General features: G+C 38.7%; 1 protein-coding gene across 9 annotated transcripts; it reads left to right on the top strand.

Annotated features, from left to right (window-relative positions):
* Positions 1-1,675: 1,675 nt before the first annotated feature.
* On the top strand, positions 1,676-22,100 carry RNF146 (ring finger protein 146). Of its 9 annotated transcripts, XM_066373299.1 has the most exons (6): positions 1,676-1,831; positions 3,908-4,012; positions 11,862-11,965; positions 13,004-13,141; positions 17,808-17,934; positions 19,824-22,100. In XM_066373299.1, the coding sequence occupies exon 6, from the start codon at positions 19,825-19,827 to the stop codon at positions 20,893-20,895; it is 1,071 nt and encodes a 356-aa protein (XP_066229396.1). In that variant the 5' UTR covers positions 1,676-1,831; positions 3,908-4,012; positions 11,862-11,965; positions 13,004-13,141; positions 17,808-17,934; position 19,824; the 3' UTR covers positions 20,896-22,100. The 9 variants fall into 9 exon arrangements, with proteins under 9 accessions (XP_066229396.1, XP_066229395.1, XP_066229393.1 ...); XM_066373298.1 differs by lacking the exon at positions 13,004-13,141; XM_066373296.1 differs by lacking the exons at positions 13,004-13,141; positions 17,808-17,934 and having other exon boundaries at positions 1,683-1,831; positions 3,914-4,012; positions 11,867-11,965.
* The last annotated feature ends 78 nt before the right edge of the window (positions 22,101-22,178 follow it).

The raw sequence follows: 22,178 nt of genomic DNA, 5'->3' as shown, positions 1-22,178 counted from the left end.
AGATTATGTGCAAAATAGATATGGAACTAAAAGAGGGGAGGTAAAGATGGGTTTGGACAAGAAAAGGTGGAGCTATCCATTGAAAGAACTAAAATTATGGGTGTGCCTGAGAGAAGGTTGGAAACCTGGATGGATGTTTTCATGGAATTCCCATTGGTTAATTCCTTTTTTGCTTGCAGATGGATAAATGAGATTATATAGAAAGAAAGAAAGAAAGAAAGAAAGAAAGAAAGAAAGAAAGATAGATAGATAGATAGATAGATAGATAGACAGATAGACAGACTATAAATTATAATATTCATTTAGTGACCTGTTATTCTATTAAATATGTCCCTAGAGCAACTAAAGAACTCTGAATAAGTTCTCCTAAATTAAATATATTTATGAATCAGGAAACATGCTTGTGTTCTGATTCTGGTTCTATCTTCAATAAAGTCTTTAAGTCATCTAACTTTGTTATATTTATTGTATTTTTTAATCACAGAATGAAGAATTGGACTAGGTGAACTCTGACAGTTGCTGTCTGAATTCAAATCCTAGTGTGCCTGTTTCTGAAAAATGGGAGTAACAACAGCCTCTACATCATAGTTTACTGTGAGCTAATATGTGTAAAGCACTTAGAACAAAGCCTTGCACATTGTTAGTTAATAGTAGTATTATCTCTTGAAGCTGGAATCTTCAAGTATGTAACAATTTTTTGCTATTATGTGTTGTGGAGTATGTAGGGTAGAGGGGTAAAACTAAATGGTTAAGGTGAACATAAAGTTAGAAGGTTAAGTTTAGAACTGAAAAAACATACAATTCAATATTACTGCATTTTAAAAAGTTATAAAAATACTGTTTTTACATAAATATGTAAGCATCACTGAGTTAGATGGCACTTCAAAATTGTTACATATTAGTATCTATAAATATGTTATTTCAGAGGAATATGAGAAAATGTATACATGTGTATATGTTTCAGGACACTGAAAATTTCCAACCTTGAATGATCAATGACATCTCAAATGCAACAGCATTGCAAAGAAGGTCGTGGGACGGAATGTTTGATTTTTTAGGAGAAAGGCATCCTCTTCCGCACTCTTCATTTTCCTACCTACTCCGTCAGTTCCCTAAAAGGAAAAGAATATGCTAAAATGAAACGGAAGATATTGCCTAGATTTTGATGTTTAAAACTACTTGTTTAGTTTTAGATTCTTATGCTAACAAATCTCTTCCTCCAGGTACCTATGACCTAAGAAAAATTGAGTCCAAAAAGAAAGATTCATTTTTTTCCGATTAAGGTATCCAACCTTCCAGAAAACGAGTAAATTGGGGCGTCATAGAGGACCTTGTTTGTTGTTGTTTGTTTGGTTGGTTTTAAAGTTGAACAAGCTGTGCTCTTCGCCCCCAAATCCAGCTAGGCAGCCAAGGGCTTCTTTGGGGTCTGGAAACAGGGATTCTAGGCGGCGCCACCTGCTGGTCCTGTGCGTGTCCTACTTCCTCAGTCCCAAATCTCTCTCTGCGGGACCCGCACTCCTTCAGACTTCTGCACACCAATTACAACTAAAGCAAAATACAAAGCTGTTAGCAGGACCCAAGAAGTGAAAAACTGCAGATCCGCCAAGTCAGGAGAAAGCGGGCAGCCAGCAGCGCGCTGGGAGTGACAGGAGAAGGAGGGCGGCGAGGGGCCCGCCGAGCACCCCGCCGCTCGGCTCTGTTTCCGCCCCGCTCGGCCCGCCCCCCGCGACGCGACGGGCGGTCACGTGACGGCCGCGCGCGTCCCCGGCCGCTGCGGGCTCCGAGGCCGAGGAGAAAAGACTGCGAGGCGGCCGCAGCAGTGGCCCGAGAGGTGGGAGCCAGGACGGAGTCCTCGCGGGGGACGGGGGGCAAGTCAGCCCCGCCGGGGTCCTCCTTCGCGGAGCGGCGCCATGGGCCGCGTGTCCCCTGAAGCCGCGCCACGCTCCGGGCCGGCCCTGCGCTCCGGGCCCGAGAGGGACGGCGCGGGGTCAGGGGCCGGGACCGAGGGGGACGCCCTTGGGCCGGCGCGGCCGCGGCTGTGCCCCGCGAGGCGGCCGAGGACAGGGCAGCGCGGCCTTTCCCGCCGCCCCCTCCGCGGCTGCTGTCGCAGGCACGGGGACTGTGTGGGCTCCGTGTGGCCGGCGACCGCCGCAGCCCCTGTCCCGGGCGACGGCCCGGAGCTGGTCCCGGTCCGGGTGCGAGAGGCGTAGCAGCGGCCATTACTACGCAGCCTCTTCCGCCGGGGTCCTCGTCGCTGCCTTCGGTGGCAGCCGGGTTCCTCTCCTCCCCGCTCGGCAGAGGTGTCAGGCCTCCGCCCGGGTCCCTCTGGCCGCAGGACTCAGGGGCGCCTGTAGTCTGGGGGGTGTCCTGTTCCCTGTGGCCCGTGCGGAGGCCTCTGCCGGACCTTGGCTCAGGTCGCAGCCTGGGTGTCCGGTCCCTGCAGTTGGTGTTTTCCGGAGTGTTTTTGGCTGCTTCTTTCTGTTCCGTCTCCCCCTCCCCCTGCTCAGTGTCTCGGTCTTGCCTGATACGAAGAGTAGTCCCTCCACCTTGTCCTGCTTTCAGCCCAGCGCTGCATATTCTAAGTTGTTTTGATGATTATTAAAACATCGGAACAATTCAGAGGCCTCGGAGTACCGGCCGAGCCTCCAAAACCTCAGTGCATCCTAAAAGCCGGGGCTGTTGCTTTGTTCTGGTTGCTGGATGCGGAGTTCTCTCCCTCCCCACCATCCCGTCTGAAAGAGGACGGGTCTTCCATTGTTGTCGCTGTTTTATTTTCCATATGCGTCTAGAGAAAGGTTGCAAAATTGTTTTTGAGTCTACACACACATTTTGGCAACTGGATCTCATTTTTCTCCCCTTGGTATCCATTTTCATATGTTTTTATTTATTTTCCCTAAATGCCATTTTAGTGAGCATTTATTTGGTAAGTTTTCGAAAGTACGTACATTTTGTTTAAATAATATTTTTTGCAATATTGAAACTAGAATTGAGAGCGAGAAGTAAGCCAAGAAATGTTAGAAAACGCTTTGTCTTTGTATGATTGACATTTTGAGTGCACCCCCCCCCCCCACACACACACACCCCGTGTGTTGACTTTTTAAATAGGTATAAGTTGGCACCGAAAGCAAAGCCGTTCATAATACAGAACTTGGAAGACTTAATACTATTTTTAAATAAATTAATCTATATTTAGATTTTTAAAAGACATGGTGTAGTGTGTGGGACACATGAAGAAAATGACCTGCACAAATTTGATTTAAAATATTGGTTTTGAGGTTTTTGTGACCAGCAAATACTGTTTGTGATGAGTGCCTGGGTGTTCTAAAAATACATGAAAATAGGTCAAGTAAATCTCATTTTAAAGAGAAAACCAAAAGAGTGAAAGCCTCTCTAGAACTAGGGTTTGGATGTGTTTGTTTTATCCTTTTCTATCTTAAATTGGAGCATTTTGTTCAGCCCATTCTTTGATTTAGAATTTGTTTAAGATGGGGCACCCTAAGTTGTAGGCAAAGTGAAAATGGTAGCAATTGGAAGGTTTTTTGTTATTTATTGGTTGTTTAAAACTTGTTAGTATCATAATCCTCCGGAAAATTATATTTCTAAAAAGCTGGTCATTAGACAAGAGGAAGTAAAAAAAATGGAAATGTATCAAATGTTAAAATACTTTTAGTTTCCACCAACTTGAATTGTCAGAAGAATGGGGCAGATTTTCTTTCTTTTTTTTTTTTTTTTAATGATCCAAAAGTGATTTCTTGGCTTAGTAGAAGGAAAAAATAGTATTAAATCTTTTCTTTTCATGATATTGATCTGTTCGATAACATTATTCTATGTGTTAGCCATTTACTACCATGAAACACCTGACACACTGTCAGTTGGATATTTGAATCCTTTTTATCTTTTTCCGCAGTAACAGAAGGTGCAGAGCCTTTTCCATTCTCTTGTCTGGTTTCTGATTGTGCGTAAGGACCTGAATTTGTGAAGCAACAGGCTGGATTAGGAGCAATCTTTGTGGGTATGGATGCCATCCTATTAACATTCTGCTTCAACCACTTGTGCATATTTATGGACTATTTAGTGTTCATGGCTTATTACCTTTGGGTTAATTGAAACAAAACCTGTTGTTAAATGACTGTTAAAGTATTTAAAATTTAGAATTACAGAAGTACAGAATGAGGTGAAGTTACTAAGACGCAGAAGTTATGACTTGACCAAGGTGGCACAGATAGCACTAGAGCCTTTATCTACAAAGTAATTATAAGCAATGACATTTGTGTTTAATATGATTAAAAGACAGTATTTGTTCACATTTATATTATCATGCCTTGTTAAAATGCAGAGCCCACATTTTTGGGGGTGAAAACATAAAGGTTTAATGCTTGAGTATGAAGATTTTGAAGGTTATGGATAGCCACCCACTGATGTTTTTTTAAGGCAAGTGCTATACAATACAGAAAATAATTCTTTAAAGTAACGTGTTGGACCCCATGTAGTTGAAATGAGTTTTCAAGGTTCCCAATATAATCTGTGTTTTTTGCAAATTGAATTTTAACGGGAAATGGGAGGGAAAGCTAAAAATGGAAACATTAGGACATTTAGTTACATCTCAGTTTGGGACTTTCTTAAGAAATACAGAGATGTATATGCTAAATTACAGCCCATCTCTATTTCTTCTTTACTGGTCCTTTCTTTAAATTTTATTTTATTTTATTTTTTTGAGTTTGTATATCAAAACTTGGAAGATTTGAAGTATTTTTCTTTTCCATCATGGATTGCTTCTATATAGAATATTTCCTGTTTTAGGTATTTTGAATAAACAGAGTAAATACTATTTTGTTAAGCATTAGCTGTTAATAATTGGAAATTACAGGTAGTCTTCAAATCTCTATAATTCAGTGTTTTAACTGTTACATACTTATCTATTTCTTTGGTTCTTTAAAAAGATACTTAATTGAATTGACTCTGAAAAATAAACTTGATTTTTTTTTTAATATTTTTACCTTGTGACTGACTTGTAAAGTGGAATTGTAATTAATACTGGATATTGTCAGAAAAAAATAACAGTATATAGGAATAACAGGAGTGTGAATTTGTTGAGTGGTCACAAGTTACAAATAATACAGTATAACTTCATTTTCAGTGATACACATTTAATTAGTTGAGTGGGTAAATGGTTTAAATTCACTGATGATCTCTAAACTTTTTTATTTATTTTTAAATGTAGTCTGTCTCTTCTCCCCACCCCCACTATTGTTAATGGAGAGAAATATCTAATTTAGTTTTAAATCTTTTCTCTTTTTATGTTTTTCATGTTACCTTCCTAGTCATTTCTGTGTAAATTTGCACCTAAAGGAACCTTAAGCCATTAACTAATTGGCATTTGCATAAATTTTATATAGATTTTACTGTAGTGATTCATAAATTGTATTGAGTTTGGTTTATAATTTCCAAATCATTCATTGCAGCAGTAATTATGTATATTTGAATTATTTATGTTTGCCAAATTATTTCTGGCCTGTAGTTAAAATTACACTATTCTATTTTTGGTGGAAAGTAATAGCCTCTCCCTACCCCCACTCAAGAAAAATCTTTTGTTTCAAATGTAGAAGTTTTCTGAGGCTACTTCACATGCTTGTTCTGAATATTACATTCCGTGTCCTGTTTTGTGCCCATTTGGTACTGTAATTTGCAGGGGTTACAGTTAGGTAATGGATCAGTTTGGCAGAATTGTGACCAGCTAAATCTCAATTTTGACATGAAGAATATGCAATTTTCTTTTTATCTGTGCCTGCAAACGTATGGCACAGATACGTAACATGGAGTTCATTCTTTTTTTTAAAGATTCTTGTAGTAAATGGCTAGTTTTGTGTTAAAAGGTAATTGTTAATATGCAGGACATTCTAAACCTGTATTGTTGTCCAGTAAGCTTTCCACTAGCCGCGTGGAATTACTGAGCACTTGATATGTGGCTGGTCTGAACTGCATTGTGCCATAAGTGTAAAAAACATTGCGTTTGAAAGAATGTATACACACATATAAGAATGTAAAATATCATATTAAAAATTTCTTTATGGCCCTAGCCGGTTGGCTCAGCGGTAGAGCGTCGGCCTGGCATGCGGGGGACCCGGGTTCGATTCCCGGCCAGGGCACATAGGAGAGGCACCCATTTGCTTCTCCACCCCCCCCCCTCCTTCCTCTCTGTCTCTCTCTTCCCCTCCCACAGCCAAGGCTCCATTAGAGCAAAGATGTCCCAGGTGCTGGGGATGGCTCCTTGGCCTCTGCCCCAGGCCCTAGAGTGGCTCTGGTCGTGGCAGAGCGACGCCCGGAGGGGCAGAGCATCGCCCCCTGGTGGGCAGAGCGTTGCCCCTGGTGGGCGTGCCAGGTGGATCCTGGTCGGGCGCATGCCGGAGTCTGTCTGACTGTCTCTCCCCGTTTCCAGCTTCAGAAAAATACAAAAAAAATAAAAAATAAAAATTTCTTTATATTGGATATACAGTGTGTCCGTAAAGTCATGGTGCACTTTTGACCGGTCACAGGAAAGCAACAAAAGACGATAGAAATGTGAAATCTGCACCAAATAAAAAGAAAACTCTCCCAGTTTCATACCTATTCAGTGCAGTTTGATGTGGGCTCACGCACAGATTTTTTAGGGCTCCTTAGGTAGCTATCCCGTATAGCCTCTACAGACTCGTCACTGACTGATGGCCTACCAGAACGGGGTTTCTCCACCAAACTGCCGGTTTCCTTCAACTGCTTATCCCACCGAGTAATGTTATTCCTATGTGGTGGCGCTTCGTTAAAACACGCTGATATTCACATTGCACTTTGGTCACAGATTCGAATTTAGCGAGCCACACAACACACCGAACTTTCCTCTGTACCGTCCACATCTTGACTGGCATGGCCATGGGCTGCTCCGCTGTATACACGGTGTTACGTCATCATGTGCACATGCTCACATGCTGCCACATCATCCTACAGAAACTGGGAGGGTTTTCCTTTTATTTGGTGCAGATTTCACATTTCTATCGTCTTTTGTTGGTTTCCTATGACTGATCAAAAGTGCACCATGACTTTACGGACACACTGTATGTGGAAATGGTAATGTTTAGAATGTATTAGGTTAAATAAAATATATTTTAAAAATTAATTTTACCTATTTTTTTTATTCTTAACATGGCTCATAGGAAACTTGGATTTACGTATGTGGCTTGCATTATATTTCTGTTAGCTATTGATATTCTATACCTTTTCTCTGAGATATAGTACATTGAAGAAAAGATTTTTTAAAGGTACTTGAATTTGAAACCCATCTTCCAGTATTGATTTGGGGTTAAATCCTTGTGGACTTGAGTTTCCTCCTTTATAAAATGATAGAATCCTCTCACAGGGTTGTTTTGAACATTAGTGATGTGGGTCTAATAATGCTTCCATCCTATAATATGCATGTGACTCACCTGAAGGTCTGATTCTGTAGGTACGGGGTGGGGCTCCAGAGTGTTCATGTGTAAGGAACTCCCAGGTAATGCTGATATTGCATAGCTAACATCTGGACTACTATGTGGATTTGTGTTCCATCTTTCTTACCCTAATTGTTATTATCCACTTATAGTCTATTTTGAAAATTTTCCATGGGATATAGAAATTGGAAAAGTCACCATAGCTTTCAAGATTTACTAAAATCAGTTTTATTCATGGATTTTTATCTGGAGAATTCATTGTCAGTGAACAATAGCTGGGTAAATTTTGTGCTTTTCAAAAAATATATCAGTGAACAACCAAGATGCCGCAACAAAGAATTGATGCTTCTCATCTCTCTCCCTTCCTGTCTGTCCCTCTCTCTGTCTCTGTCACAATATATATTTGTAAATGTAGTAGTAACTCCCACTGTTAGATTTTAAGTTCTTTAAAGAAAGGATTTTAAGAATGTAAAACTAAGGACAATGTTTCTCAGATTGTGTTTGTAGCACTACCTGCATTAGTATCACTTGAAGTGAGATTCCTGGGTTTCAACCCATGTCTATTGGCCTAGATTAGAATTTCAAGGGTTAGGGCCAGAGAATGCGTATTTTTAACAAGCAGCTTTAGTGGGGCAATTTAAAGAACTTCTGACTTATTATGTGTTAGATGATTTATTCTCAGGATATTTAAATAGTTTCATAGTGCTGTGTCTGGAGTTAGTGTGAAAAGAATAACCAATAGTAAGAAGATTAAGTCATTGCCTTAAAGGTTAAAAGAGAAGCACTGCAGGGGATTATAGCCAGTGGTAGAGACTGTTTTGTTAAGAGTGATGATGTTAGAGTAGGAGACTGTTTTCTTCCTGTAGGCACGCAGATGGTAAATAAAAGGGTTGGGTGGAGGGAATCAGAACAGTATATATAGTCCATGTCATGTAAAGACTAAGTTCTAAAGTCAGAGTAAAACAAAAAGGTTATTTAGAAACCCTTTTTTAGTCAGTTATTTTTGAAAATTCTCTGGTTTTGAAACATTATTATTCTATTAAACTTTTGGCAGGATAAGTTTTTTTTTATTTTAAAGCCATATATCATATTTAAAATATTTATCTTTAAACACTAAAATACCAGATTGTCTAGTGAGATAGATTCCACACTATGAGAGGCACATGGAACTAAAAGGAGATGAAAGGTTCTCCTGTCCTGTGGTTACTGTGAGGTTCGTCATCTCATTCAGAGTGTTTGCATCATTCTGACTTCTGTGGAGTAGCACGCCTCATGCAGTGGGTGTGGTGAAATGGAAGGAGGAAATAAATGAGAAGAAAGAAGATTAGTGACTGAGCCGATCTTTGGTTGGTTACCCTGGATTCTTTGGACTAGAGGCATCTTGAGAAGGTTGGCTTAATAGTTGTGAACTTGGACATACATGTAAATAGCAGGAGGTCTTAATGTAATGAGCTTTTCTTTGCACATACTACCTCCTTGTAGGAAGGCGATGGCTATAGAATACATTGCATATGGACTACTTTGTCCATAAAAAAGTTGTTTCACTTAAAAAAAATTTTATTGTAGGCCCTGGCCAATTGGCTCAGTGGTAGAGCGTTGGCCTGGCATGCGGAAGTCCCGGGTTCGATTTCTGGCCAGGGCACACAGGAGAAGCACTTCTCCAGCCCTCCCCTCTCCTTCCTTTTTGTCTCTCTCTTCCCCTCCCGCAGCCAAGGCTTTATTGGAGCAAAGATGGCCCGGGCACTGGGGATGGCTCCATGGCCTCTGCCTCAGGCACTAGAGTGGCTCTGGTCGCAATAGAGCGAGGGCCCGGATGGGCAGAGCATCACCCCCTGGTGGGCATGCCGAGTGGATCCTGGTCAAGCGCATGCGGGAGTCTGTCTGACTGCCTCCCCGTTTCCAGCTTCAGAAAAATACAAAAAAAAAAATTATTGTAAAATATAACTAATGGAAAATTCATTATTTTAACCATTTTTAAGTGTATGTCAGTGTCATTAATTTCATTTACAATGTTGTACACCCATCACCATTGTATTCAATATTATTCCAAAACTTTTTATCACTTCTAACAGAAACTCCGTACCTCTCTAGCCCCTGGTAATCTCTAATCTACTTTCTGTCTCTGAATTTGCCTGTTGTTAATATTTCATATATGTGGCAGCATACATGTATCCGTATGTGTCTGGCTTATTTCACTTAGCATAATGTTTTCAAGGTTCATTCACGTTGTAGCATGTGTCAGAACTTCATTGCTTTTATGGCTTAATAGTCCATTATTTATGTGCCACATTGTTGATCCATTCTTCTGTTACTGGGCACTTCCCTTGTGCCTACCTTTTCACTTGTGAATAATTCTGCAATGGACATTGATGTACAGGTATCTGAGCCCCTGCTTCTAGTTCCTTGGAGATATACCTGCGAGTGGAATTGTTGGATTATGTGATAGTCTTACATTTAACTTTTTTGAAGAACCTCCAAACCGTTTTCCACAGGGGTTATACTATTTTTCATTTCCACCAGTGTGGTGCTTGAGGGTTCCGATTTCTGCATTCTCACCAATGCTTGTTATTTTCTTTTTTTGTTTGTTTAAATTTTAGCCGTCCAAATAGATGTGAATTGGCATGTAATTATGGTTTTCATTTACATTTCCTTAAGAACTACTAATAATAATGTTGGGTATCTTCATGTACTTACTGGCCACTTCTAAATCTTTGAAGAAATGTTTATTCAAGTCTCTTGCCTGTTTAAAATTTTTTGTGTTTTTTTGTTGTTGTTAAGTTGTAGGAGCTCTTTTTATATTCTGGTATTATTAAGCCCTTTTCGGAGACATGTCCTTTGATGCCAAAAAGCTTTAATTTTGATGAAGTCCAATTTATTTTTTCTTTTGTTGCTCTCCTGTTGGTATGTAGTCTAGGAATCCATTGCCAAACCAAGATTATGGAGATTTACTCCTCTGTTTTCTTATGCAGTTTTACCACTTCTATTAGAGTTGTTGATCCATTTTGTGTGAATTTTATATGTATAGTATGAAGTGTGGGAATCTGTTTTCATATTCTTCATGTGGAAATTCCGTTGTCCCAGCATTTGTTGAAGATACTATTCTTTCCCCATTGAATGGACTTGGCACCCTTTTTGAAAATGAATTGGCCATAGATATATGGGTTTATTTCTGTATTTTTTTTTTGTATTTTTCCGAAGCTGGAAACAGGGAGGCAGTCAGACAGACTCCCACATGCGCCCGACCGGGATCCACCTGGCATGCCCACCAGGGGGCGATGCTCTGCCCACCAGGGGGCGATGCTCTGCCCAGCTGGGGCATCGCTCTGCTGCAACCAGGGCCATTCTAGCGCCTGAGGCATAGGCCATGGAGCCATCCTCAGCACCCGGGCCAACTTTGCTCCAATGGAGCCTTGGTTGCAGGAGGGGAAGAGAGAGACAGAGAGGAAGGAGAGGGGGAGGGGTGGAGAAGGCGCCTCTCCTGTGTGCCCTGGCCGGGAATCAAACCCTGGACTTACGCATGCCAGGCCGATGCTCTACCACTGAGCCAACTGGCCAGGGATTTCTGGGCTCTTGTATTTCTAGTTTGTCTATCGTTATGCCAATACCCCATTGAGTTAATGACTGTCGCTTTGTAGTAAGTGTTGAGATCTTGAAATGTACTTCTGCCTTGTTCTTCTTTTTCAAGATTGTTTTGGCTATTTAGGGCCCCTCACAATTCCATATGAATTTGAGGATTGGCTTTTCTATTTCTGCAAAAAAAGACAATTGGGATTTTTATAAGGATTATTTTGAATTTGTACATCATTTTGAGTAGTATTGTCATCTTTGCAATTCATGAACTTTAGTTGTCTGTTCATTTACTTAGCTCTTTAATTTCTTTCAGTAGTGTTTTATAATTTTCAGTATACAAATCTTTCATCTCCTTGGTAAAGTCAACTCCTGGGTATTTTATTCTTTTAGATGCTGTTGTAAATGGAATTGCTTTCTTGAGTTCCTTTTTGTACTGTTGGCTGGTTGATATAATAGCAAAACTTTGTGCCTGAACTTGAAACCTGCTGCTGAATTTGTTTACTAGCTCTAGTAGCTTTCTTGCAGATTCTTTGGGATTTTCTACATAAATAGAAATGGTTTTACTATCTTTGCAAATTCAATAGTTTAATTTCTTTCTTAGCAATTTGTATGCCATTTACTATCTTTTCAATTCTGATTGTTCTGGTTAGAACCTCCAGTATAGTGTTGAATAGCAGTGATGAAACAAAGTATCTTTGTCTTAAATTTTTTCACTTATAAGTTAAAGTTTGCCACCAAATTATGTTAAATGAAAGGGTCATACATAATTGAATACTTTTGTTGATATTAATTAGTCCATAGAGAATCTGATGTTGAAATTTTTTTCTTTTGCAGCACAGAATGAACCAGCAATGGAAGAGAAAATGTTATAGACTAGCTGATGGTGAAAATGATGTTTTATTTTTCTGACAAGCGTCTATGGGATCTGTGATAGAAATGTAAGTATGGTATCATGGTTTTTCCAAAGCTACAATAAATTAAGTGTACTGAAGTAAAATGCAATAAATCAAATATCTGTTATTTCTGATTATGCAAAATGAGCATTTTGTATTGATTTTTAGATGTTTTATTCAGGCAGCAATTTTATTTACATTAAATTATTGCTAATGTAGATTTCCAAAAATCCCATACAGAAAAGTCTCTCTAAAAAGCGAAACCGAAGAAAAATAATTTGCTCATAGAAGGCTAAAAAACTGGAAAGATCTTCAGTTTATTCTAGATTCTTTCTCTTTATATAGTAATTTATTTACTTAAATAACCAAGCTAGGTAGACAATATCAGCTTTTATAAATAAGAAGGACTTATGGGTTATAAAATACTAGTTCCTAAAAACATTTAATTAAATTGAATTGATTTTTTACAAAGTTTTGTATTTGTTGTATTTTCATTCATATTGGATTCACTCTAATCCCCAGTTTACTAGTTATTTTGTTATCACTTAGTATTTATGAAATATGCTGTAAAATGTTACAGTACCTTGATCTTGCCCATGTTGATCTTCATTCTATTCTGGATGAAACAATTTTACACAGTAAACATATTTGCATTTTCCAGGTTAATATGTCCTACTTGATGTTTGTCATGAAAAGTGCAGTAAACATTTTACTGACTTTTGTAGTATTGATGGCTACAGTGTTTAAAATACAGGACAGATACTCATGTTCACATGCTCTTCCAGTTTGATATATAACTACTGGTTTTCGGAAAATTAGAATAGCTAATCATTGCATGGTGCTCACAACTTATGTACCATATATTCCACTACAAAAGTGGAAATTCTCATGAGTCAAAGAGTAACTTTTATAAGGTCAAAGATGTCGTCGTTTGATCCTTCTTTTTTGCAAGTATCTCCCCTCGTGACTTTTGTAGTGGTGGTCTCCTTTTATTCCCTTTTGTCTCTGACCATTTATCTCACTTACAAATGTTGGAGTAATCCAAGGTTCTGTAATTGGCCCTTTTGTCTGCTCTCTCTACAGGTTTAATTTGGGCATCCATTCATTTTCATGTCTTCAAGAACCTTGTATGTATTGGTGACGCATCAGACTTCTTTCAGCTTAGATTTCTTTGGAGTACCAGTCTAGTAAATTCAGCTTTCTTCTACTTGTCTTTATCAGGTGACTTTATATTAGAGTCATTATATCTAAGTCAGAACTCTCTTTACATTTTGTATCTTGATGGATAGTATCAGCAACCATCAGTAACAAAATGTTTTTATTTTTGTTTCCTTCCTATTTCTCATATTCTATTGTTGGAACCTTATATCCACAACCTCCTTCCCATTGTCTTATACCTGGATTACTATGAGGAATGAGTAATCCAGGTGTTTGTCCCATGCCACCAAGTCTTTCTCCAAACTTTTGTTCAGATGATCTTCATAAATAACTAACCTGACTACCACTTCCTAACATGAAACACTTCAGTAAATTCCTCTTGCCTCCTAAGGGTTTCTAGGTGAACCAGCTGTATAGAGATTCTTGAATCCTTGAAGTTGTATGTAAGATTTCATCAAATTCTTAATAAGGCTGTCACCTAAAAATGTTTAAGACTCATTAGCATGTTGAATAAATGTTTAAATGCATTAAGATGGCAAAATATTCCAGGGCTTTGTAGCACTTCTTGCATAGTACATTTTATCCACTCCAAATTTATTTATTCCCTCCCTTCTAGTCATCATTCCTTCCTTTGTGTTTCCTGGTATCTGTTATGCCTCTCATAAAACTAGTAAGTAAAGCACGTGTTCATTAACTTACCTGCCCCTACACTCTGATAGCAATCTCCTTATGCATCTTATGCATCTCCTTCCTAATGCCAGGGCATTTTAGGTATTCAGATACTTTCTCTGTTCAAAATTGAAAGGGAATAAAGGGAAATACTGAAAATGACAGAGAGTTCTTGAGGCAGGTGATACAAATTTCATTCCTTTATCAGTCTGATTTTTTTTTTTTTGTGACAGAGAGAGGGAGAGATAGGGACAGACAGACAGGAAAGGAGAGAGATAAGAAGCATCAACTCATAGTTGTGGTACCTTAGTTGTTCATTGATTGCTTTTTCATATGTGCCTTGACTAGGGGATTATAGCAGACCAAGTAACCCCTTGCTCAACCCAGAGACTTTAGGCTCAAGCTGATGAGCCTTGCTCATACCAAATGAGCTTGTGCTCAAGCTGGCAACCTCGGGGTTTCGAACCTGGGTCCTCCGCGTTGCAGTCTGACGCTCTATCCACTGTACCACCGCCTGGTCAGGCTGAAATTTCTTCTTAAAGCTTTACCTTTCCTAAAATGATTGGTAGTACTTATATAAATATTTAGGTAGTCGTAATTATTTTGGAGACAATCTCTGTAGCAGTTAAGAGTAAACTGTGAAGTCAGACCACCTAGATTTGAAACTGGCTCAGTCACTTACGAAATGAGTCTGTGGCTTGGGGCTCTCATCTGAGTTTTCTCTATCTCAGTTGTGTTATCTGAAAAAATAAGGAAAATATTGGACCCTTTTAATAGAGTAATGTGAGGATTAGTTGTAAGGTGCTTTATACAGTACCTGGCACATAGTACACAATAAATACTAGTTGTTATACTTTAATGTAATAAAAATACACATCAAGAAACACAACAGTGATTAAGCACAGCATTTCCAAGATACTGTACAATATGACAAGTTAAGAATTTTTGTCTTAAGAATTTAAGAATGGTCATTGTTGTGTCCACCCAGCATGTGGAAGTCCCGGGTTTGATTCCCAGTCAGGGCACACAGGAGAAGCACCCATCTGCTTCTCCACCCTTCCCCTTCTTGCTTCTCTCTCTCTCCTCTGCCTGCAGCCAGCCAACGCTTGATTGGGTGCTAAGGATGGCTCCATGGCTTCTGCCTCAGGCGCAAAAAAATGGTTTGGGATGCAACAGAGCATCGCCCCCTAGTGGACATGCCGAGTGGCTCCCGGTCGGGGTGCATGCGGGAGTCTGTCTCTCTGCTTCCCCTCCTCTCACTAAAATGAAGGAAAAAAAAGAATGGTTATTGTTAAATTTAAATTTTAAAGTTTAATTTTTAACTTGTACTAAACTTCAAACTGTATTCTATGAGGAATTTTTTTCTTTTAAAACTAGTCAAAGTTTTGGGAAGTTGACATTCTTTTTTGATAACTCTCGACTTATCAAATGGTACTCTTTGTTCTATTTTTTCTGTTTATAATTAAATTCTGAGCAAAGACTTAAAAAATTCTGATTTTTAACATTTGAGATTTTTATCTGTCTGAAAAGTTCTTCAATACCACATAAGCTAAAGACCATTTCACTTATAGTAATTTTACCTTTATTTTGACTAGATGTCTTCAAGAAGGGTAAGTAAAATCTGAGTACTTAGCGGTTTCCACTAACTCTGTCCATATCCCCCCATCTTCTATGGGAAGGAGAATGGGATTGATGGTTACAAATTCAGTTAGTAAAAAGTCTTTGAAAATGAGTGCTACAAATTATTATGTTCATTAGAGTTGGACTAATTTTATTCCAAGTTTCTACATGTTATTCTTTTTTTTTTTTTTTTTTTAATTTTTTAAATTTTTTTTTTTTATTATTTATTCATTTTAGAGAGGAGAGGGAGAGACAGAGAGAGAAAGAGAGAGAGGAGAAACAGAGAGAGAGAGAAGGGGGGGAGGAGCTGGAAGCATCAACTCCCATATGTGCCTTGACCAGGCAAGCCCAGGGTTTTGAACCGGCAACCTCAGCATTTCCAGGTCGCCGCTTTATCCACTGCGCCACCACAGGTCAGGCTCTACATGTTATTCTTAATTCAGTAACCAGGAAATAGATTTCGTGTTTTTTTTTTGAACAACCATTGTAGTTTCCTAAGACATTTATTAGTTAGGGAATACCTCTCTTTAATTGGCGTTAATTCTTTATCAAACCCTTGCTCTACAAAAGGGGATGGGTGGGTAAGCATTTCTGATTTACATATTGGTATGACGTTCTGTACCTGTTAGCCTCTGACCTAATTGAAGATCATTGAAACAATGCAAAATAGAGACTTTGTAGGGTAGATTAAAATGGTAATACAAATAACTTTGAAGTATGTATTATGTCTTACAGGCAGCCTACTGGTTTGGGTTCCTTTGTCTTTATCTTGTCCTATACCTTAGTTTTTATCTTGACCACTGTATGTGCCTCATCCAGAATTATATTATGTAAGAGAAGTTTACTAAGTTTTCTCTCCATTTCTTCATTTCTTTCATTCTTTCTTGTTTTTTTGTTTTGTTTTCTTGATTGATTTTCTTTCTTTTTTTTTTTTTTTTGTATTTTTCTTAAGTTGGAAATAGGGATAGACGGTCAGACAGACTCCCGCATGCACCCGATCGGGATCCACCCGACACGCCCACCAGGGGGCGATGCTCTGCTCCTCCGGGGCCTCGCTATGTCACCACCAGAGCCACTCTAGCGCCTGGGGCAGAGGCCAAGGAGCCATCCCCAGCGCCCGGGCCATCTTTGCTCCAATGGAGCCTCGGCTGCGGGAGGGGAAGAGAGAGACAGAGAGGAAGGAGAGGGGGAGGGGTGGAGAAGCAGATGGGCGCTTCTCCTGTGTGCCCTGGCCGGGAATCGAACCTGGGACTTCTGCACGCCAGGCTGACGCTCTACCACTGAGCCAACCGGCCAGGGCTTGATTGATTTTATTGAGAGAGGAAGGGAGAGAGAGGGGAAAGAGGGAGAAAGGAACAACAAGTTCCTATATGTACCCTGCCTGGGAATCGAACCAGCAACCTCTTGTGCTTCGGGACGATGCTCTAACCAACCAAACTATCTGGCTAGGGCTTCCTTTTTTTATTTAGACTAACAGTATACTTAGTGGACTAAAAAGAATCAGAATTTAAAATCCGCTGTGGCAGTTGGTGGTTTAAAGTGCTTCATTTGTTCACTTTAGCTCTCTGCTGTTCATTTGTTTTGATGAAATTTATCCAACTTCACTTCATTCTAATGAGAATACCTGTCCAAAGAGAATTGTGCCTTCCCAAGTATATGTTACTTTTATATATAGTTCATGCCTTCCCTGGAGATGGCAGTGATTGCTTTTTTTAGTTTTTAAATTATATGTTTAGGTTTATCCATGCATGCAAGTGATCATATTAAGCAAGGGAGAGAGTAATGTTTTTAGGTTGAAAACTTTCTTTTTTATAGATAAGCTAACTGCATCTAATGGAACACTGACTTTTTGGGTCAGTTTTACTTAAAACAGATGCAGCAGGGTGTGGGATTATGTATTTTTTAAAAGTATAACATTTGTCTTAAGTTAAATGTTAGATTTTTGTATATATATATTTTACTAGGCTTTTAGTTTTCTTTTTTAAATTTATCAGTCTGGCTTTTGATTTCCTTACAGCTTTATTTTCTTCTGTTTCATTGGTTATTTGCCTCAATGCCTTGTGTATGTCTCTGCCTTGAATCTGCTCCACTCCCAGCCTCCTCTGCACCCAGACTTTCTAATCTATATTCATCGTGTCACCTCTCATCATTATTACTTTTAAGAAATATCTAACACACTTTGATTATTGCAGGAATCAAGCCATACTGTGATTATCTGCTTGCTCACATGTATGTTTGCTTCTTTTGTAGAGTAGATGTGTGTCTTGTTCATCTTTAGATCTGTCAATGCTCAACATTGTACATGGACCATAGTAGTTGTGTAATAAATGTTTATCTGAATCAATAAGGCAGAAGTTCCAAATGTTATGCGCATATTTAAGCTTCATATATCCAGTCTGACAAATCTTGTCTTTTCTTGTTTCCTCTCTTTCTTCTTCAGGGCAACTTTGATATTCATGTCATTTTCTCCCTTGGTCTTACATGATTGTAACATTTATGGAGCTTTAGTGATTACAAAGCATTTTTTTGGCTATTCTCACCTAAGTTTTACAAACTCTGATATGCAGGTAAGGAAATTTAGACAAAGGGTTGAACTGACTGCCGAAAAGTATATAAGTAATAGGGAGACTAACACACTCTGATTTTTAGATCAACTGTCTAGTATTGGTTTCATGTATAATAGCTGCCTTAATTCAAGTCAGCCTTTCCCCCTTGGCTATCTTCAATTTTTCATTATATAGTCGTCACTATGCTGCTTCAGGGCTGATCTTTTAAGTGCACTGACAGAATTTTTATTCATTCCTAAGGTATGTGTAAGTGCTTTAAAAAAGTGTTTATCAGTCTACTGGTTTAACTTACTTAAAATAAAACGCCAGAATCTATTTTATAATATGATATGATATACCGTATTAATATTCCTCTTTAGAAAAACATGCTCGTTTTCTTAACAAATATTCGAGTGTTCTGTATCTACCATCTCCTGTATTGAAATACAGAGATGAGGCAGAAATGACCTATGTCTGTCCGTATAAAGCCCACTTACCTATGGGGAAGACTGACATTAACAAAAAAATCACACAGATAAGTGTAACATTGCAATTCCGGTTAAGAGCTAGAAATAAGAAGTACTTGGTAGTCAGAAGTTTAAAAAGTAGGGTGATCTGACCTAGTTATGGAGGCTTTGTCAAGAGGAGCATAAGATGGGTGCTAGTATGGGAGGTAGGAAGTGAGCAGTATTCCTTATAGAGAAAAGCTATTATTGGAGAAAGTTTTATGTGAGATTAGGCTGTCATGGGAGGTGGGGACCAGACCATACATGACTTATAGCTCCTGGTCTTTATCCTAAAATCAACTTTTTAGGCAAGGGTTAAGGTTGAACCAATTAAAAGGCATACATAGTAAGTAAATATGTTTACTTGGTGAATAGGGAAGTGTAGAGATGGGTAGTAGATGATTCTGGAAATGTTTATCAGGTAAAATTGATAAGACTGGCTGATGTTTTGGATGGGAAAAGGGCAAGAGCAGTTTCAGTTACAGATTTCTAGCTTGAAAACGCAAATGGATAGTGGTGTCACTAGGGGTGCTTTTAAGGAGTAAATAGGGTGGAAACATCTGGAGTTTAGCTTTTGTGCCTGCAAGGCATCCAAGAAGAGATCTAAAATAGGTGATTAGAAATATAGGTCAAGGGCAAAGAGAGACTTGGGCTGGTGATACCAATTTATGAATCATTGTATATGGGTAACAGTTGAAGCCATCAGAACAGATGAGGTCATCTTGAAAGGGTACAGCAAGAAGAATGTGGTTTAGAAAAAGGTCACAACAACAAAAAGAGGCGATTAAAAGAGTGTTTCACAGAGAAGGAATGAAATGACCAGTTTAACCAGTGTGTTCAGATTTTCAGCAGGGATAAGGAACCTCTGGGATTTCAGCTTTTGTCTTAATTTCATAAAGTATACTTGTCAAGTACTAAAAGGATATTAAAATATGGTAACTTTTGCAAAGTTGACAGTAATATCCTAAAAGGCTACAAAATTATCACTTTCTGTAATTGTCATGTGAATTGCTTTCAGCCATTTTCTGTTTCTCTAATTATTTTCCAGACTGATTGTCAAAGTTAGAATGGACTGTACTTTGCATTTAGTTCTATCTTACAAGGTCTGTGACCGAATAGAAATGGTATATTTATTTAAAATCTATACCTTAGTTACATATTTTTTTTATTTTTGGCTTAACGTTTGTGTGTCTTATTACCCCCACAAGTAAAAATCAATGAGCTACAAACCAAAAAGTTTTACTACACAAGTTAGTGTTTTTTTCCCCCTGTATTTTCAGTTTCGAATTCCCATTGTCTGGCATGTGCTTGCATATAATAGGTGCTTAGTAAGTTTTTTTCTGAATTGTTGAATTAAGAGTTAAAACATGATTTTAATATATGTATTTTCTTTTATTTTCTTAGGATGGCTGGCTGTGGTGAAATTGATCACTCAATAAACATGCTTCCTACTAACAGGAAAGCAAATGAGTCCTGTTCTAATTCTGCACCTTCTCTAACTGTCCCTGAATGTGCCATTTGTCTACAAACGTGTGTTCACCCGGTCAGTCTGCCTTGTAAGCATGTTTTCTGCTATCTGTGTGTAAAAGGAGCTTCATGGCTTGGAAAGCGATGTGCCCTCTGCCGACAAGAAATTCCTGAGGATTTCCTTGACAAGCCAACCTTATTGTCACCAGAAGAACTCAAGGCAGCAAGTAGAGGAAATGGTGAATATGCGTGGTATTATGAAGGAAGAAACGGGTGGTGGCAGTATGATGAGCGCACTAGTAGAGAGCTGGAAGATGCTTTTTCCAAAGGTAAAAAGAGCACTGAAATGCTGATTGCTGGGTTTCTGTATGTTGCTGATCTTGAAAATATGGTTCAATATAGGCGAAATGAACATGGACGTCGTAGGAAGATTAAGCGGGATATAATAGATATACCAAAGAAAGGAGTAGCCGGACTTCGGCTGGACTGTGATGCTAACACTGTAAACCTAGCAAGAGAGAGCTCCGCGGACGGAGCGGACAGTGTGTCAGCACAGAGTGGAGCCGCTGTGCAGCCTCCAGTGTCGTCTTCTGGGAGACCACTGACGTCAGTAGATGGTCAGTTAACAAGCCCGGCAACTCCATCCCCTGATGCGAGCACTTCTCTGGAAGACTCTTTTGCTCATTTACAACTCAGTGGAGACAGCCTGGCAGAAAGGAGTCATAGGGGGGAAGGAGAAGAAGATCGTGAATTACCACCTTCAGGCAGGGTACCAGCACCAGAAACCTCCACTGAAGAAACTGAGTCAGATGCCAGTAGCGATAGTGAGGATGTATCGGCGCTTGTTGCACAACACTCCTTGACCCAACAGAGACTTTTGGTCTCTAATACAAACCAGACAGTGTCTGATCGATCAGGAACTGATGGATCGCTAGCAGGGGGTGGAACAGTGAGTACCAGTGTCAGATCTAGAAGGCCTGATGGACAGTGCACAGTAACTGAAGTTTAAATAGAAGTCTTTAGCTTCATGTGCAAGGTTAAAATAGTTACCTGTAAATTTCTGCCCACATAACATTATACTCATCCTAATAGTACATTTTGGGAGTTGGGGTGGGAAGGGATATAGGAAGGATAGACCTGTAATTAAAAAGTCTAACATGTCTCTTTTGAGAAATTTATTTAATATAAGGAACTTGCGTGTTAATAGTTGAGAGCCATTTAGTAATAACCCAATTTTCTTGAAGTCTGTTTATTTTATAGTTTTTAGAAATTTCTTCAGTTCTTTTGGAAAGTGCGTGTGTGTTATCTGTGCATTAATGGTCCCATCTGACTCTTGCATTTTTCTCTTTTTTTTCTGCATGGATTTACATAAAACCATTACTAAAATTTGGCACCTATGAGATGTCTGGTATCAGTTTTAACAGGAAGCTTAATGTGAAAATGATGTGAATTTGGGATTTTAAAGTAGACAAAAACTATTTAATAGTAAAGTTACTGAAATGGAAATGTAAAGAAAACACGTAATAATTTGTTTCATAACCTGTCTGTAGCGCACTTCATGGTGTTCCCATAGACTTTGCTGTCCTGTCCTTGTAGTTTGAAGTTTCTCTTGATGAAGTTTCTTTTTGATTACAAGATTTATTTAATAAAAGAGTTTATCAAAAATAATTTGTCTCTTATTTTGATTCTGGAAAGGTGATGGAAACACTTTGACATTTATGGCCAAAGGTCACTAAAAACGTGATCATTTCAGTTGGTGGTATTCAGCTTAAATAAGTCACCTGCTCAGCAGTGCCAAATATTTTTATAGAGTATTTAAACAGAATCTGCAGGCAGTGTGCATGGAATAAATATGTATGGAAATAAACCTAAAGCCTGTGAAACAAATTTCTTAACTGATTGTAGAGGCCATATGTATTTTAGATATTCTTGCCAGTCTTCACTAGTGGGCTAACACTCAACTGAATTAAATAGTAGACTGACTTATACAGTATTAGTAGATACAAATTCACTTTACACAAAAGGTAGAACATGTTGCAAGGTAGGAAGTTTTGGGTTAATGTTAAAAAAAACTTGGTAATCCAGAATTTGGTTCTGTAAAGTTTGTCTTCTATATTTTCCTAACTTAAAATAGTAGGATAATGTTGATGAAGCATATGTAAGTTATTTTTAATATGATTTTGAAATGTGAACTGAATTTTACAAATAGCAAATAAAAACACTATGAAATTATCTTTTACCTCTTGTGATATGTTAGAATTGAGACTTATTCTTTAACTTAATGTTTTTTAA

Source organism: Saccopteryx leptura, chromosome 3 (genome assembly GCF_036850995.1).
Source record: "Saccopteryx leptura isolate mSacLep1 chromosome 3, mSacLep1_pri_phased_curated, whole genome shotgun sequence".
NCBI lineage: Eukaryota > Metazoa > Chordata > Mammalia > Chiroptera > Emballonuridae > Saccopteryx > Saccopteryx leptura.
Note: the sequence above shows the minus strand (reverse complement) of the source record. Positions and strands in the feature narration are given on the sequence as shown.